This window comes from Phacochoerus africanus, chromosome 8, assembly GCF_016906955.1.
Source record: "Phacochoerus africanus isolate WHEZ1 chromosome 8, ROS_Pafr_v1, whole genome shotgun sequence".
In the NCBI taxonomy this organism is placed as follows: domain Eukaryota; kingdom Metazoa; phylum Chordata; class Mammalia; order Artiodactyla; family Suidae; genus Phacochoerus; species Phacochoerus africanus.
The window spans coordinates 12115052-12134418 of record NC_062551.1 but is presented as its reverse complement, the minus strand read 5'-3'; the positions used below and the strand labels follow the sequence as shown (position 1 = coordinate 12134418).

Sequence of the window (19367 nt, the reverse complement as noted above, 5' to 3'; positions counted from 1 at the left end):
AGAAAGGCCTGATCTCGAAAACTCATAACCTGACAGGAAAACCAATCATTCTCTTTTTAATGTAAAAAAACAGGAGTTCCCATCATGGCTTAGCGGCAACAAACCCAACTAGTATCCATGAAGATTCAGGTTCGGGGGGAAAAAAAAAAAAGATTCGGCTTCCCTCAGTGGGTTCAGAATCCGGTGTTGCTGTGAGCTGTGGTATAGGCTGGAGACACGGCTTGGATCCTGGGTTGCTGTGGCTGTGGCACAGGCCAGCAGCTAGAGCTCCAGTTCGACCCCTAGCCTGGGAATCTCCACATGCTGCGGGTGTGGCCCTAGAAAGACAAACAAGCGGAACAAAACTCCACTGTCTTGGGAGGGAAGGAAGAAGCAACAAATTCTGACTGAAGGGTCAGTGAAGCCCCAAACACCTCAAGGACAGAGAGCTCCCGAGAGGAGTCAGCAGGTGATTAGTGCCACCGCAGGCAAGGGCAGGGCCGCAGCAACTCAGGCTTACTGTGACATTTCACTTCTTGGGCATAGGTGAAGAAGAGAGGAATTTTTATTTCCTCCAAAGAGAAAGAACTCTAGTCTTCAGTTAAAAATAACTCAAGTGATGTGGAAAATGTGAAGACAAAAAAACTATAAAGTGTTAATAAAATTATCTGTAAATCAGCTTTGACCTTTTTCTGTTCCTATGAGGTCCTTGGGAATGGAAGTGAGCACTCAATCCAAATCTTTATTACAAGTCTGATGAACTGCTGTTATTTTCATTCAAAGATTGTTTTTTTAAGTGTAATGTTTACGACATGTTCAGCTCTAGACAACACTGTAAATCAGGACGTTTTTCAGAATCAAACGAGAAACGGACGCCTAATTTTTTTCTGCATCTTCCATTTTGGCAACTATTTCAGCAAAGGCAGAACAGTAGTATGATTCCTTCTCTCAGGAAAGGACTCATAAGAGCTACAGGCAAAGTGCATCCCTGAACCAAAAACAGCTTCTCCAACAAGCCAGGCGCGTCTGGACCTGAGACTAGAACACTCACCCTGAGCCGGCAGCAAGTGATGGCAGAGCTGAAGGGACATTAGCCTGTGGTTTTTCTTTCTCATTTTGCTTGAAGAAGGATTTGGCTTCTTTAGATGTAGCATCCACTTCCTTAGTCACCCTGTGTCAAGGAAGAAGACACCAAGTTATGAAGAGGAATAAAAAGAGAGAAACAACATCTAAGAAAAGAAAATAAATGACAATAGGCAAGTACCACTGGGCTTTCAATAAATTCTGGCCGCTCAGCTTTATGACTAAAGTTTACTACAACCGTTCCAAAGAAAGACATTTTCCCCTTATTAATAAACAAGTGAAACAACAACATATCAAAGTCTGATGTCTCTCGAATCCCCTCCACTACTTTTGTCAGCATGAAACACACTCCGAGTCCCTGCTGAATCACTGCCCATGTGCGTCGCTGAGGTGCGGGCTGAAAGGGGTCCCCCTGCACCTCACATGCAGTTTAGCGCTCACGCCAAGGTAAACGTCGGAATAAGGAGATGGAGTATGTGGGAGAAAAACACTGGCATTATTTCAAGGAGAAAAACAATACTATAAACAACTGGAAATACTCAGAACAAGGCTCAAGTTCTACACCTACAACAACCTAAAGATGAAACAAAATTCCTTAAAACTGGCTAAACAGGTGGTAATTTAGGCGTGGAAGAAAGCTACGTGATTGAGAAACCCAATTTCTAATCTGGAAAAACTGCCATCAGTAAAACTGAGTCGTAAGGATAAAACAGGGATACTGACGGTGTCTGAAACTTCAGATAAAGAAGGAAAATGCCTAATGCCTGCCTGAGCTTGCCAAGTCAACAAAAATATCTGAGGAATTTTGTTTAAATGCCAGTCTCTGTAGGAGGGTCTAAGATTATAGTCACTGTGCTGCTATGTGTTCAACTGGGTCATTCAGAATAATGACAGACAAACCTTATAAATTCCAGATTTGCAAGAACATAAGTATCTTTTCTCTCCTCCCTTTTTTTTTTGGGGGGGGGTCTTTCTAGGGCAAAAAAAAAAAAAAACCATGGCATATGGAGGTTCCCAGGCTAGGGGTCCAATCAGAGCTGTAGCCACCGGCCTACACCACAGCCACAGCAACGCGGGATCCGAGCCGTGTCTGCAACCTACACCACAGCTCAAGGCAACGTTGGATCCTTAACCCACTGAGTGAGGCCACATCCTTATGGATGCTAACTGGGTTCATTAACCACTGAGCCACAATGGGAACTCCTTTTCTCTCCTTCCTTTTAGGCTTCTTGGACCTAGAATCAAATTTTCTTGTTCAGAACCATCTCACTCCTGCACTCAGTACTGGGTCACCCACACAGTGACACAAAATAAGAGTTTGAGAGTTCTGTATTAAGAATCCTCACTGGGGAGTTCCCCTCGTGGCGCAGTGGTTAACGAATCCAACTAGGAACCATGAGGTTGCGGGTTCGGTCCCTGCCCTTGCTTAGTGGGTTAACGATCCAGCGTTGCCGTGAGCTGTGGTGCAGGTCGCAGACGCAGCTCGGATCCCGAGTTGCAGTGGCTCTGGCGTAGGCCTGTGGCTGCAGCTCCGATTCAACCCCTAGCCTGGGAACCTCCATATGCCGCGAGAACGGCCCAAGAAATAGCAAAAAAAGACAAAAAAAAAAGAATCCTCACTGGCAAAGATTGCCTTAATCTTGAAGGGTGTCAAACAAACAAAAACTCTGTTATTCCCCTACTAAAGGTCTTGTGATGGCTCAATATTACTCAGAGGACCGAATACAAACTGATGAACCTCACATTCAAGACCCCCAAAATCTGGTCCTACTCTTTTTGTTTTTTTGCTGCACCTGCAGCAGGTGGAAGATCCTGGGTCAGGGGTCAAACCCATGCTAGAGCAGTGGCCAAAGCTCTGCAGTGACAATGCCGAATCCTTAACCAGCTGTGCCACAAGGGAACTCTGGTCCTACTCTGTATCAGGCTTAAAATTTTTTACTTACTCTTTTAAGAAAACCTTTGAATAGTAAGAGTTAAGAATAAAAACCAAGAGGGACAGGAGTTTCCGTTGTGGCTCAGCAGAAACGAATCTAACTAGCATCCATGAGGACACAGGTTTGATCCCTGGCCTTGCTCAGTGGGTTAAGAATCAGGCACTGCCATGAGCTGTGGTAGAGGTCGCACATGTGGCTCAGATCCTGCATTGCTGTGGCTATGGTGAAGGCTGGCAGCTACAGCTCTGATTCAACCCCTAGCCTGGGAATCTCTATATGCCACAGTGCAGCCCTAAAAAGACCAAAAAAAAAAAAAAAAAACCCAAAACCAAGAGGAACAATTTTTTTTGGAGGGGGCATTTTTTAAGACTGCACCCAAGGCATGTGGTGGTTCCCAGGCTAGGGGTCCAATCAGAGCTGCAGCTGCCGGCCTACACCACAGCCACAGCAACAGCAACATCAGACCTGAGCTTAGTCTGTGACCTACACCACAGTTCACGGCAATGCTGGATCCATAACCCACTGAATGAGGCCAGGGATCAAACCTGCACCCTCATGGATACCAGTCGGGTTCATTACTGCTGAGCCACAACGGGAACTCCAAGAGGAAGAATTTATATGACAGATGAGACCACCATTCAGCAAATATTCATTCCTTCCCTGTTGACCAAGAAAACTGCCTCACGCCCCACTGATGCTGAGCTTGGATACATGACTCACTTCAGTGGTCAATGAGACCTTAACTGATTTGACAGGAAAAGAGGCCTTAACTGTATGTGCGCAGTTTTACCTGCTCCCGAGCTCCTTGCTTTAGTGGTAAGAATTTGCCTCAGGGAGCTGCCGGTCCCAGATGGTTGAAAGAAACAAGCCACAGTTCTGAAACTAACAAGCAGCTTGTGAGCCAAACCCCAGACATCCAGAAACACACACTCAAAAATCAAATGCTTCCAGGTGCATACCACTGTGTTTTGGGATGTTTGTAGCATTTCAGTAGCAAGAGCTAACACATTTACATTTCATGAGTGAGAACACGGGTATCTAGGGGGCTGTTACCTTTTCGCGTCAGCAGATTAAGGAGCAATGCTAAAGAGAACTCTAATAAACTCCATTTCCCAAAGATGGTTGCCACGAACTTCCCAACCCCTTGCTCTTCCAGAACCTGACACTATCCTAATGAGAGCGAAAGTGTATGTTACCCCCCTTCCTTGAAACCGGGTGGGCCTTTGTGGCTGCCTCAACTCAGAGTTCAGCCTAGGTGGCACTACACGACTTCTAAAGCTCACTGAGAAAAGCAACAGGGCTTCCAGGTGGCTTTTGGAATGCACCTCTGAAACACCAAGTTACCACACAAGAAGGCTGGCTGCCCTGAAGCCACCATGCTGGAAAGAGCACATGAGAAGACCACGCAGAGAGAGATTCCGAAGGAGCCCATTCCAGGCACCACGCGTTTGTCTTCTGAGCCCGGGGACCACACATGGGAGTAGAGACACCTCTGAGATGGCCCCAGACCCAGGCATTGCTATCAACTGCAGGAGAGGCTCTGCACAAGAACTGTCTAGCAGAGCCCAGCCACTCCAGAACTACAAGAAAGTACAATAAAACAACACTTTAAGCCACTAAATACACTGCTATTCAGACAGCCAAAATAAACCCATGTCCAAACCTGAGGCTTAAGGCAGCATCCCAGAGTACTGCCTAGAAAGTTGATTTAAAGCTCCTTGTCCTGGGTAGAATCTGGGGCAGACCTGAGATGGCTCATGAAGAACTAATGGAAACGTCCACTTGGAAATGGTGTCTGAACACATGCTTTATTCCCCACTCCCACCAAAAGCCTACCCAATAGCGGTAAATGAATATATAAAGGCAGAACTACACAAGGGTAACCAGAACAGGTATAACAGGAGAGAGATGTCAAATTTTCTGAAGAAAGCAAACAGACAAGTAATAATTGACTTAGGTTTTTGTTTTCTCTGATCTCCCAAGCCAGTAGCCATGTGGAATAGGCAACAAGCAAACCAGGGGGAGTTCCCGTCGTGGCTCAGCGGTTAGCCAACTTGACTAGCATCCACGAGGATGCGGGTTCGATTCCTGGTCTCAGTCAGTGGGTTAAGGATCTGGTGTTGCCGTGAGGTGTGGTGTAGGTCAAAGACTCGGCTCGGATCCTGCGTTGCTGTGCCTGTGGTGAAGGCCAGCAGCTACAACTCCAACTGGAACCCTAGCCTGGGAACCTCCATATGCCACGGATGCAGTCCCCAAAAGACAAAAACAAAACAACAACAACAAAAAAACCAAGCCAGCCAAAGGAACTCTCCTACACTGTTGGTGGGAATGTAAGCTGCTGCAACCACTATGGAGAACAGTATGAAGGTTTGTTAAAAAATTAAACATAGGAGTTTCTGTCGTGGCACAGCGGAAACGAATCCAACAAGGAACCATGAGGTTGCAGGTTCGATCCCTGGCCTTGCTCAGTGGGTTAAGGATCCGGCATTGCTGTGGGATGTGGTGTAGATCACAGATGCAACTCAGACCCTGTGTTGCTGTGGCTCTGCTGTAGGCTGGTGGCTACAGCTCTGATTTTACCCCTAGCCTGGGAACCTCCATATGCTGCGGGTATGGCCCTAAAAAGATAATAAATACATACATAAATAAAAATGATACAAAAGCACTTATTCACAAGATAGAAACCTAGGCTCAAAGATTTCAAAACCAAACTTATAGCTCCCAAAGTGCAAACACTGGAGGGAGGGATAAATTGGGAGGTTGGGATTGGCATATACACACAACTACATACAAAGTGGATATTAAGTAATAAGGACCTACTGTACAGCACAGGGAAATCTACTCAATACTCTGTGATAGCCTCAATGGGGAAAGAATCTGAAAAGATTGTGTGTGTGTGTGTGTGTGTGTGTGTGTGTGTGTGTGTGTGTATTAACTCACTTTTGCTGTATACCTCAAACTAACAAAACATTCTAAGTCAACTATATTCCAGCAAAATTTATAAAACAACAACAAGCAAGCCAATATGTAATATATTCTCCTAGAAAGGCTCAGTAAATTAAGATCCCCTTCTCCACTGGTACCAGAGGCTACTGACCCCTGCCCAACTCAGCAGAATCCATTACTCTTTGGAGAAACGAAAACCGCAGAAGTTCCAGACTCAAAGGGCAGAGCCGAAGTCTCATCCTCAAAACAGGGAAATTAAATGAAAATGTATCTGTGCACTCTCCCTTTGCCACAGCAACCTCGAAGGCTATGTGTTCCAGATGGCTGAGTTACAAGATGGAATGCTACTCAACCTGTATTGTCCCTTGCACCCATAGGAAATATATATGTGTTATGCTACTGACTTTCTGAGTTTATCTTTTCTGGGTTTACTGCAGGATAGCCTAGCCTAGACTTACTACCACATCAGTTTAACTAACAGGAATTTGAGAATAAGAGGAAATATGGGAGGTTATCAATAAAAAGAAAAATTTCTTAGAAAGATGAGTTTCTGGAGCTCCCATTGTGGCTCAGCAGGTTAAGAACCCGACATAGTGTCTGTGAGGATGTGGGTTCAATTCCTGGCCTCACTCAGTAGGTTAAGGATCCAGCAAGCTGCAGTGCAGGTCACAGATGTGGCTAGGACCCAGTGTTGCCAGAGCTGTGACACAGGCCAGCAGCTGCAGCTCTCATTCAATCCCTAGCCTGGGAACTTCCATATGCCACAATATGACCGTAAGAAAACAAAAGAAAAAAAGAAAGATGAGTTTCCACAAAATTACAAAATGACTGTTCCACAGAACATCTGACCCAGCAATTTTAAACGATCCTCATCAAGGCACATCATTACAAATTTTTAGAATGTTGGTGATAGAAGGTAAAGATCCAGTACTCCATGTTACTGGGAAAGAAAAAGCAAAATACATTTTGTTTTGTTTTTTACTTGCTTTACCACAGGACTAACAAAACTTTGTAGCAGCAATCTAAATTCAGCGGGAATCTTCTGAAAAGGAACCGAGATCCAGGCACTGTGCTAGATGTGAGACATATAAAAAGATATGACATGGTCTCTGCTCTGAGAGGTTCACAGTCCATCAGGACAGCCAACCATGAAAACATACATGATACATGATATAGAGTAAGTGCCATACAGGATATATAGTAAGTGCCATAAAGGAAACATGGAAAAAATATAGAAGCTGTGGGAATATCTCTGTTAATTTCTTAGTGTCAAAGTCTATCAAATTCTATCCACTAGAATATTTCTCTCAGGGACTTTATTAAGTGATACAATGCAACATTAGCATATTACTCTATACTGATAGCATGCCTAGAAGAACTCCACTTTCAACAAACCATGAGATCTCACTATCAAAATATCTTCAAGCAGACAAACAGTTAAATTATAGACTACTTCTAATATACAAGAGGGAACACTGAGAGGAAAAGGCCCACCATTAGCAACAGTTAATTCAAATGTTATCAGCAGAAATTCCATCTTAACATCATTTTCACTTACTCAGAACTTCCTGAAAAGTCTTTATTTAGGCAGAAACTTTCCATGACTGGCCTATTCCAAAAAATGAATCACTTAGGAAAGTCTGAGCTAACTGGCTCAGACGGCTATGTGATAGGGAAGGAGAAAAGATACCATTTTTCTTCATTCCCCAAGGTTAATAAACAACACATTTTTCAAGTGGGGAAAAAACAAAACAAAAAATGTAAAAATCCGAAATTTAACAATTAAAACACAATCAAAAAAAAACTGAAAGACTAAGTGACTTTGCACTGACACTATCATAAGCATAAGATAAGCATAAGATAAGCACAAACTCTCCCCAGACACCACTAGCTCTTTCTCACTTTTCTTTCTTTTTTTTTTTGGGGGGGGGAGGGCCTAACCGTGGCATATGGAAGTTCCCAGGCTAGGGGTCCAATTGGAGCTGTAGCCACTGGCCTACACCACAGCCACAGCAATGCCAGATCCTTAAGCGAGGCCAGGGACTGAACCTGTGTCCTCATGGATGCTAGTCAGATTTGTTTCCACTGAGCCAAGATGGGAACTCATCTCACTTTTCTTAAAGATGTAGTAATGCTCTTAGCTTGGTAAAAGGCAAAAAGAAAAAGCAGGATAATGACATTAAGAGATTAAAAGATAAGCTCAAATCCATGTACCAAGTTTACATCTGGCTGTCCATTCAAACTCAGGCCCCTTCAAGTTCCTTACATAAGGGTTCCTCACAATACCTAAATTTAAATATAAATAATTTAAGTTAAAAAAAAAATCCTGTCAACATGCCAACTATTAACAGAACTTTCTTTTTCTTTAGGAGGAAGGAGTTACAGAGAACTTTCACTTGTGTTACACATATCTCTAACATATGCATTTAAATAAGCATGTATTACTTCTGAATGTAAAATTTATGTGTGAGAGCATGTATATTTACGAAAAAAGTGCTTCCTTATTTTGTATCTGTTTTTTGATAGACACAGTGCTGCCCTCTTCTGACAAATGATAGAAATGGTAGGCTCCCTAAATACTCAACCAGTATCTAAAATTACCATCCACATAAGTGGAGAATTCATATTTGTGTCAAAAAAGATTAAAAAAAATAAAATAAAATCACCCACTTGCTTTAAAAAATGATACAGAAAATTTGTGTCAGTTTTTTTTTTTTTTTGTCTTTTTGCTATTTCTTTGGGCCACTCCCGAGGCACATGGAGGTTCCCAGGCTAGGGGTCGAATCGGAGCTGTAGCCATCGGAGCTGTAGCCACCGGCCTACGCCAGAGCCATAGCAACTCAGGATCCGAGCCGCGTCTGCGACCTACACCACAGCTCACGGCAACGCCGGATCGTTAACCCACTGAGCAAGGGCAGGGACCGAACCCGCAACCTCATGGTTCCTAGTCAGATTCGTTAACCATTGCGCCACAACGGGAACTCCAGTTAACTATATTTATAAATATCAGTAAGTCCACAAAATTTAAGTTGATCAAGAAATTTAATGGTTTCTTGTAACAGCTATTCACCAACTTTTTTTTATTACTCAAATGAATTTATCACATCTGTAGTTGTATAATGATCATTCACAGGATTTCCATCCCATAACCCAAGCACATCCCCCAGCCCCATCGCCAACTTTTCTTACTCTCTACGTATAGTCAATGGTAAAGTTATAATAAATCTCCCTTAGATATCCTATATGACACAGAGCAAATAATGCAGCCAAGAAAGATGTCCAAAAATGTAAAGCCTATATTCTTATGGTATATTAAATACTTTCTGTATTATTTTTGTAGGACCTCCAAAACATTAAAGGTTCACTATCAGTGTTCACTACCCTCTACAGGACAACTCAAGAGTTCCTAGTGTGATTTCTGGCAACAAAATACATTCTTTTTTTTTTTTTTGTCTTTTTGTCTTTTGTCTGTTGTTGTTGTTGCTATTTCTTCAGCCGCTCCCGCAGCATATGGAGGTTCCCAGGCTAGGGATCTAATCGGAGCTGTAGCCACCAGCCTACGCCAGAGCCACAGCAACACGGGATCCGAGCCGCGTCCACAACCTACACCACAGCTCACGGCAACGCCGGATCGTTAACCCACTGAGCAAGGGCAGGGACCGAACCCGCAACCTCATGGTTCCTAGTCGGATTCGTTAACCACTGTGCCACGACGGGAACTCCAACAAAATACATTCTTAATTCACATCATCAAGATTTATTTCATGGGCCCCAAAAATGACTATAAGGGAAAAAGGTGTCTTTGCACTGGAGAAATGTGACAGATAGTGGCTAAGTGGTCTAAGTGGGCATTACGGAAGTGATGCAATGAGAAAAACAAAACATCAAGTATTTTTGTTTAACGTGGTTAATATGAAGCTAACCATGCAGAAACTGCAACAACCCAAATTAGAGACATTTTGCAACACTGATGGTCTCTTAAAACTAAACACAGAGTGTAACCTTGGATTAGATGTCAGACTGAACAAGAAATACAGCTATTAAGAACACTATGGGAGGAGTTCCCATTGTGGCGCAGTGGTTAACAAATCCAACTAGGAACCATGAGGTTGCGGGTTCGGTCCCTGCCCTTGCTCAGTGGGTTAAGGATCCGGCGTTGCCATGAGCTGTGGTGTAGGTCGCAGACGCGGCTCGGGTCCCGAGTTGCTGTGGCTCTGGTGTAGGCCAGTGGCTACAGCTCCAATTCGACCCCTAGCCTAGGAACCTCCATATGCCGCGGGAGCAGCCCAAGAAATAGCAAAAAGACAAAAATACAAAAAAAAAAAAAAGAACACTATGGGAATAACTAGGGAAAGATTTGAGTAGAACTGTATATCCAGCTATGCAAAGTGTGGGCTGCAAAACTGCCTGGTATTGGGAATTCTCTTGTGGTGCAGTGGGTTAAAGATCTGGTGCTGTCACTGCAGTGGTTTGGGTTACTGATGTGGCACAGTTTTGATCCCTGGTCTGGGAACTTCCACATGCATGAGTGTGGCCAAACCCCCCCTCCCCACGAAAACCCAAAACTACCTGGTGTTAGCAGAAGACAAGAAAGGCACAAAAATTTTATTTAGAAACTTGCTTAGCAATGTAACAATGTCATAGTATTCAACACACGATTGATGGATTCACCACATTAAAGAGAACATAGACCAATTTAGGTACTGCCACTGTTACATGTGGTAACAGTGTATTAGTCGGGTATAGTAAGACCACATTATAGTGTGTGTGTGATAGTTTAGAGTTATTTTATCAACTAAAACCCAAAAATGTGATCAATGTAAACATTTTTTTTTCATAAGTTATTTTTAGAATCATTTAAATTGTTGGAGTTCCCGTTGTGGCTCAGTGGTTAACGAATCTGACTAGGAACCATGAGGTTGCAGGTTCGAAACCTGGCCTTGCTCAGTGGGCTAAGGATCCAGTGTTGCCGTGAGCTGTGGTGTAGGTTGCAGATGCGGCTTGGATCCCCACGTTGCTGTGGCTCTAGCATAGGCCAATAGCTACAGCTCCGATTCGACCCCTAGCCTGGGAACCTCCATATGCCACGGGAGCGGCCCAAGAAACAGCAAAAAGACCAAAAAAAAAAAAAAAAGAATCATCTAAATTGTTAACCAAGGATGACTCTGAAAATTTATAGCATAGGAATTCCCATGTAGCTCAGCAGTAACAAACCCAACTAGTAACCATGAGGATGCAGATTCGATCCCTGGTCTTTCTAAGTTGGTTAAGTACGTGGCATTGTCATGAGTTGTGGTGTAGGTCACAGATGCAGCTTGGATCTGCTGTGGCTGTGACTGTGGTGTAGCTCTGATTCAACCCCTAACCTGGGAATCTCCACATGTCCCGAGTACAGCCCTAAAAAGACAAAAAGAAAAAAGAAAAAATTATAGCTTAAAATTAATAATTAAGAAAGTAAAATTGTTTTGTCTTTTCTGGGCAGACCTACACCACAGCCACAGCAACTCAGGATCTGAGCCACATCTGCAACCTACACCACAGCTCACGGCAATGCCAGATTCTTAACCCACTGAGCGAGGCCAAGGATCGAACCCGCAACCTCATGGTTCCTAGTCGGATTCGTTAACCACTGCGCCAAGACAGTAACTCCAAATTGGTATTTTTAATCCTAATCTACTGAGGGCAAAACAAGCCACACTGCAAAGTTTCTGTAAAGAAAACATCTTTTCTGAATGAGGCAGCAGCAGTAAACCACAGATGATAATGGAAGTGATTCCAAAGAAATGAAGGACCACTAGTACGAACTGCTTTTACCTTATGAACCGTCAAACGCTGAGCTTGGTTTGGAGGCAGGGGGAATTGTGTGGGGTTTTGTTTTCTTTTTTGGCCACACCTGTGGCATATGGAAGTTCTAGGGCCAGGGATGGAACCCAGGCCACAGCAGCGGCCCCAGCTGCTACAGTGACGCCAGATCCTTAACCTGCTGAGCCACAAGAGAACCCTTGAGCTTGGTTTTTGATATCATGCGGTGCTAAAACCACACTGAGCTCTTTATAGGGACGTTCTGGCTAATAAAGCAAAAAATCCACCACAACTCCCATAGCATTTACATATTAAATACACGAAACATGTATATTAGTATTGCAGCCCCCCGAGAAAGGAACACTCCTGGCTGCTAACTAAAAAAATATATACCATTCCTAAGACATTAATAAAAAGCCACATTATACGTGTCTGCTTGGAAACCTTGGTGAATCTGTGACAAAGAAGATGGTTTAAGTAAACTTTCCAGTGACACCACGGTTTGAAGTTTTCAGGATGTGGCTTATGACAGAGAAGCTATAACAAAGTTACCAAAGTGTTTCTTCAATGCAATTTAAGAACGACAAATTGTTGCTAACATGAAAATTATTTTAGTATTTGTAATTTAAATGTCAGCTTAATTTAAATTTTCATCAGTTCCTTGCTGATAAACACAACTGAATTCATCTGTATAATACAAGCGGGATTACACTGTCATCAAGTGAGATTTGAAGTTTAAGTGTTTAGAAAAACCTGTTTCAATGGCAGGGCTACAAGAGAGGGAAGCAGTTTAAAGAGTTTGTGTTAGAACACAGTGCTTACTTCACTGAGAAAAAATCTCGCTACAAAAAATGAAAACAAAAACAAATGCACTGCTCTTGGTATGGCATTAAAAACTGTGAATTATGTAAAGCTAATACATTCAATTTAAATGAGTCTTTATATTTGATAAACTAAAAGCTGATCATAAATGTGCATGTCTAATACAGGCTGGGGTACAATGGTTATGAAAAAGAAAGATGCCTTTAGAATGATGAACTACAGAATAAACATAGTGTTTCTAAAAGAAAAAAATAACCATACTGTCCCAAATTTTAAAGATTTCAATTAGACAGTAAAACATGCTTATTTGTCTGCTATGGCATTTTTAATAGTCTTAGTACATCCATACAAGGAAGTGTCTAAACAATTTTTCAGAAGCAAATAAATTATGAGAGTAAAAATGAAAGTTAAAGGTCTAGAGAACAGTTTCTTCAGGTTAACATGTTTAATAGAATGTTTTGAATTGTATTTGATATCCAAAAAGAGCCATACATAGGAAACTCATGCATCCAGAATTCCTTTTTTCCACTGAAATGTAACTTAAATTTAATTATAACTTGACAGGATAAATTATTGGAACTGGGTACTGGTAAAGCACTGAAAATAAACTTTGAAAATACAGTTATGGAGTTCCCGTCATGGCGCAGCAGAAACAAATCTGACTAGGAACCATGAGGATGCAGCTTGGATCACTGGCCTTGCTTAGTGGGTTGAGGATGTGGCGTTGCTGTGAGCTGTGGTGTAGGTCGCAGACGCAGCTTGGATCTGGCATTGCTGTGGCTCTGAAGTAGGCCAGCAGCTACAGCTCCGATGTGACACTAGCCTGGGAACCTCCATATGCAGCAGGTGCAGCCATTAAAAAAAAAAAAAAGGAAAAAACAAAAAGAAAATAAAAAGAAAATTTAGTTATTATCAATCATTTCATGATGTAAGTCAAATCATTATGCTGCACACCTTAAACTGATAGAGTGCCATAAATCAATTTCTCAACAAAACTGGAGGCAAAAAAGAGAAAATACATGCGTACCCATTGTGGCGCAGTGGAAACAATGCTACAGCTCTGATTTGACCCGTAGCCCAGGAACTTCCATATGCCTCGGGAACAGCCCTAAAAACGCAAATAAATAAATAAATGAATAAATAAAATCTATACTTTCATCCTCATTAATTTCACATGAATTGTACATATTATCTGTACTAAAAGACTGATTTAAAATTTTCAACCTAGGGGAGTTCCCGTCGTGGCGCAGTGGTTAACGAATCCGACTAGGAACCATGAGGTTGCGGGTTCGGTCCCTGCCCTTGCTCAGTGGGTTAACGATCCGGCGTTGCCGGGAGCTGTGGTGTAGGTCGCAGACTCGGCTCGGATCCCGCGTTGCTGTGGCTCTGGCGTAGGCCGGTGGCTACAGCTCCGATTCGACCCCTAGCCTGGGAACCTCCATATGCCGCGGGAGCAGCCCAAGAAATAGCAACAACAATAACAACAACAAAAAGACAAAAAAAAAATTTTCAACTATTGCAGACCAATACTTTTGTAAAACATGATAAAAAGGAATTATTAGAAAAATTAATTTTTAGAGAGTTTCTGTTGTGGCTCAGCAGAAATAAACCCAACTAATATCCATGAGGATGTAGGTTTGATCCCTGGCCTCACTCAGTGCATTATGGATCCAGTGTTGCCGGGAGCTGTGGTGCAGGTCCCAGACTTGGCTGGGATCCTCCACTGCTGTGGCTGTGGTGTAGGCTGGTAGCTGCAGCTCCGACTCTTCAACCCCATCCTGGGAATTTCCACATGCCCCAGGTACGGCCCTACAAAGCAAAAAAAAAAAAAAATTATTTTAACAAAATTCTGCTAGAATTGACTTACAATGTTATATTAGTTTGAGATATTCAGCAAAGTGAACTGGTTATACATATACATATATATTCATTCTTTTTCAGAATCTTTTCCTATATAGGACATTACAGAGTATTGAGGAGTAGATCTCCCCTGTGCTACACAGTAGGTCTCTGTCACTTACTGATTTTGTATATAGTAGTGTGTATTAATCCTGACCTCCTAATTTACCCTAGAAAAATCAGTTTAAAAGGTACAAAACACAGCCCTGTGAGACAGGTTTCTTTCTGATGAGTATTATTTTTAAAACATTAAAAAGAAGAGGGAGTTCCTATTGTGGTTCAGTGGGTTAAAGACCTGATGTAGTCTCTCCAAGGATGTCGATTTGATCCCTGGGCTGAGGCATAGGATGCAGATAAGGCTCGGATTCAACCCCTAGCCCAGTAACTTCCATATGCTGCAGGTGCGGCCATAAAAAGGAAAAAGAAGAAGAAGAGAACACCCGCACAGGAACAATTTACAGACACATTATCCTCCAGGAGAAGGGCTGTCACCAACCCAGCTTAGATTTGATATATTAACAAGAAAGAACGGAACCATTTCAGATGCATTAAAATCTTTAAAAATTAATACAAACGAAACTTATTCAAAGTATGTGTCTAGGAGTTCCCTAGTGGTCTGGCAGTTAAGGACTCACTGTTATCACTGCTGTGGCACAAGTTTAATCCTTGGCCCAGGAATTAATGCATGCCAGAGGCACAACAAATAAAAAAAACCGAGAAAAACAACAAAAAACAAAACACAAAGTATGTATCTAGATGTTCAGTATTGAGAACTAATACTTTACTTGACTCCTGGGATTTTGCTGTTGTTGTTGGCCATGCCTGCAGCACACGGACGTTCCCGGGCCAGGGACTGAATCTGTACCATGGCAGCGACCTAAGCTGCTGCACAAAGCCAGATCCTTAATGCACTGCATCATAAAAGAACTCCACTTTACTCTTAGTTTTTTGCTTCAATTACGGAATAAAAAGGTGATTCCCTTTATCAATCACTTATACTCACACTTTTAATGATCAACATGTATAGTTTGTATAGTTACATAATTCTTTATATAATTATAGAACAGTCAAGAGATTATTAAGCCCCTACTGTTTTTCTAAACTAGTAACAAACCTACTAATCCATTTTAAAATATTAAGATGGGAGTTCTCCTGGTGGTTCAGAGGTTAACGAGCTAGCATCCATGAGGACTAGCATCCATGAGGACGCGGGTTCGACCCCTGGCCCCTGGTTAAGGATCAGGCATTGCCTGAGCTGTGGCGTGGGCCACAGAGGTGGTTTGTATCCGGCATTGCTGTGGCTGTGGTGTAGGCAAGATGTTATAGCTCTGAGTGGACCCCTAGCCTGGGAACCTCCATATGCCACAGGTGTGGCTCTAAAGAGACCACAAAAAGAAAAAAGAAAAAAAAAAATTAAGATGAAGGAATATCACAATCAAATTTCTCCCCAGTACTTTCAATTCCCACCTGATTTTTTTAAAAATTATTTTATTTTTGATTAAAAAATTGTTTTTTTCTTTTACAGCCACACCTGTGACACATGGAAGTTCCCAGGCTAGGGGCAGAATTAGAGCTGCAGCTGCCAGCCGACGTCACAGCCACAGCAACACAGGAGTGGAGCTATATCTGTGACCTACACTTCAGCTTGCAGCAACACCGGATCTTTAAGCCACTGAGCAAGACCAGAGATTAAACCCACATCTGCATGGATACTAGCTGGGTTCTTAACCCGCTGAGCCATAACAGGAACTCCAAATGGGAACAATTTATAGAAAATGAATTAAATGATGGAGTAGTATGGTGTTAAGGGGATTCAGAATAAACTTCAGCAAGCAGTGAGAAATAAGGGTTGAGAGCTCAGGAGAAAGGCAGTTCCAATTCTCACCTGATTTCAAGGGTTTCACAGGGGCTCTTACTTCAAAGTTAAGAAAAGTAATAAAGGGGAAAATGACTTAGCCAAAGTCACAAAATATGGCCATAAGTGGTACCAAATACTTACTTCTACATTTTCTTGTTTCTGTTCAGCCGACCACTTCATAATATCCCCAAACTACACTACCACATGTGAAAAGATCTTTCTCATGCTCCCTGATAATTCATGGAGTCACTATTTTCCTTGAGTTCAAATGTAACTCCTCCTGAACGTTAAGCCAGGTTGGAATGAGGATAGATGTCTAACACCATTTAAAAATATGTTCCTTGTAGTTTTGTTGTGGCTCAGTGGTAACGAATCCAACTAGTATCCATGAGGATGGGGGTTCAACTCCTGGCCCCGCTCAGTGGATTAAAGATAGGTGTTGCCGTGAGCTGTGATATAGGACGCAGACTTGGCTCGGCTCTGGCATTGCTGTGGCTGTGGTATAGGCCAGGGGCTGTGGCTCCAATTTGACCTGTAGTCTGGGAACTTCCATATGCCATGGGTTCGGCCCTTAAAAAAAAAAAGCTAAGAAGTTCCTTTTTAAAAGAACTAGTTCTAAAGTTTGTGCATGTCATCTTACCTGACTTCTTCACCAGCAAAATCAAACACCTTGGTGATTTTAACTTTTTCTGTTTCTTTAGGTTTCTCCAGATCTTCTGCTTTGACCAACAACTTACTTGAACTTGTCTCTTCAGTCTCCTCTCCTTTCTATGAAAGAAGTATAATCAGTTTCATATAAAGATGGGAACTAAAAGAACCATCCAAGCATGCTGTTTACAGCTTTACAGCTATTCCTTTTTTTTTTTTTTTGGGGGGTCTTTTTAGGGCTGCACCTGAGGCATATGGAGGTTCCCAGGCCAGGAGGCAAACTGAAGCTGCAGCTACCAGCCTACAGCACAGCCACAGCCATGCCAGATATGAACTACAAGTGTGACCTACACCACGGCTCGTGACAACACCGGATCCTTAACCTACTGAGCAAGGCCAGAGATCAAACCTGCGTGCTCATGGATACTAGTCAGATTTGTTTCCACTGGGCCATAATGGGAACTCGCAGCTATTCTTAAATGTTTCACATCTAAACAGTTAAAGACTTATTGGAAATTTGATTATAAAGGCTTACTTTTCCTACCACAGAGAAAGCTTTGCTTTTCACTTAGAGTTACTATTAAAAGGCATCTAGTCTCATTTCTGCTGTAAGCTTCAAATTTCAGTTTGTAAATTAAAAAAAAAAAAATCTATCTGGAGAACTTCAGGTATTTCTAGGGAAGCATACATCCCATTCATTTATCAACTTACTTTAACATGTGTACTTGGAGGCACTTTGGATTTTGGTCCTACATCGTTGAGGAAACTAGCCCACAGCTCATCCTCCTTCTTTTTCCTTGCATCCTCTGACCCAATGCCTTTTTCCTGCTCTGCAGCTGAATCTTCCTCCTCACTGCTACTTCCTCCAGATTCCTCATTGGCATTTTCCTCTTCCTCTTCTTCAAATGAGAGGCCACCTTGTTTTCTCTTCCTAGTACCATGAGTTACAAGGAAAAGGAAAGACAGGACAGACAATGCAAAATGCTTTTAGTTATCTCATCCTCAATTTCAAACATAATGTTGCAAACTTGAGAAAACTTCAATCTGTGGATTACTGAATAACATGCACAATGGGGGAAGTGCATGAGCTAAGCTGTGATTTTGTAGAAGAAAAAAATAATTGAGCTCTTACAGTTAGCATTTTCCTAAAATACTTAGAATCAAAATAATGTATTCTGCTTCTAAGTTAGGACCAGCTATTTTCACAAAGAAATCATCCAAAATCACCTCACAGAATCAATCTGTTTAAAAAGAGTGTTTTAAGAACACATACATGCCAGATATTTTTGACTTTTTAAAAGTTACTCCATTTGAAAAACTTATGGTCTCCAAAGGAGACAGTTTGGGGGGTGGGGGGATGCGCTGGGGTTGTGGGATGGAAATCCTATAAAACTGGATTGTGATGATCACTGTCCAACTACAAAGGTAATAAATTCACTGAGTTTAAAAAAAAAAAAAAAAAAGTTACTCCGCTTGGAGAACAGAGCCTGAGGAGAGCCTCAAACTTATTTGCACTGTTTCTTCCTCGAGTTCTGGGTGGGGGATGGGGAAGGGATCATGCTTCTTCCCACTTTCTAAAGATATGAAAACTGAAATGCAGAAAAACTCAAGGACAAAAGAACTGGGCCCAAGACTTATAAAAGTAAATTGCTTCTTAGGACTACTCTGATTTGTAAACCATCTAATACCCACAATTCTTTTTTCCACAATCTGCTTTTTGCTTCAATGCCCAGGATAAGAGAAATACCAGTCAAAGAGAATAAAAGATTTCCATTAAAAATTCCCGTATCTGGAGTTCCCATCATGGCGAAGTGGTTAACGAATCCGACTAGGAACCATGAGGTTGTGGGTTCGGTCCCTGCCCTTGCTCAGTGGGTTAATGATCCGGCGTTGCCGTGAGCTGTGGCTTAGGTTGCAGAAGCGGCTCGGATCCCACACTGCTGTGGCTCTGGCATAGGCCGGTGGCTACAGCTCCGATTGGACCCCTAGCCTCGGAACCTCCACATGCCGCAGGAGGGGCCCAAGAAATAGCAAAAAGACAAAAAAAAAAAAAAAAATTCCCGTATCTGAGTTAAATGGCATGTCAGAATTTTCATAATTCTCAGTAGGAGTGCAATTCAGTACCTGGCTTACAGAAGGACATTTGCCAGTCAATTTATATATGTATATACGTATACGCACACACACACACACACACACACAGAGCATACAATCCTGGGTTAAACAACTCTACTTTTACAGATCAGATTTAAACATGCATGTGTGTACGAAGACACATGCTAAGAATATTCTCTGCCGAGTCTCATCTGCGGTAGTAAAGATGAGGTCAATCTACATGTCTCTCAATAAGGGAAGGCGTACAGAGTAAGGTCCATCGATATGCAGTCACTAAAAAA

The 19367-nt window shown here is 42.3% G+C and overlaps 1 protein-coding gene across 2 annotated transcripts in view; it reads right to left on the bottom strand.

Moving 5' to 3' along the window:
- Nucleotides 1–19367, bottom strand: part of CFDP1 (craniofacial development protein 1) — a 125589-nt gene that overhangs the window by 97873 nt on the left and 8349 nt on the right. For both annotated transcript variants that reach the window (XM_047789027.1, XM_047789026.1), the window contains exons 3-5: nt 17683–17902; nt 16964–17091; nt 1031–1150 (exon numbers count right to left, since the gene is read on the bottom strand). In XM_047789027.1, coding sequence (XP_047644983.1) covers nt 1031–1150; nt 16964–17091; nt 17683–17902 — 468 coding nt within the window. The remainder of the gene's footprint in view (nt 1–1030; nt 1151–16963; nt 17092–17682; nt 17903–19367) is intronic.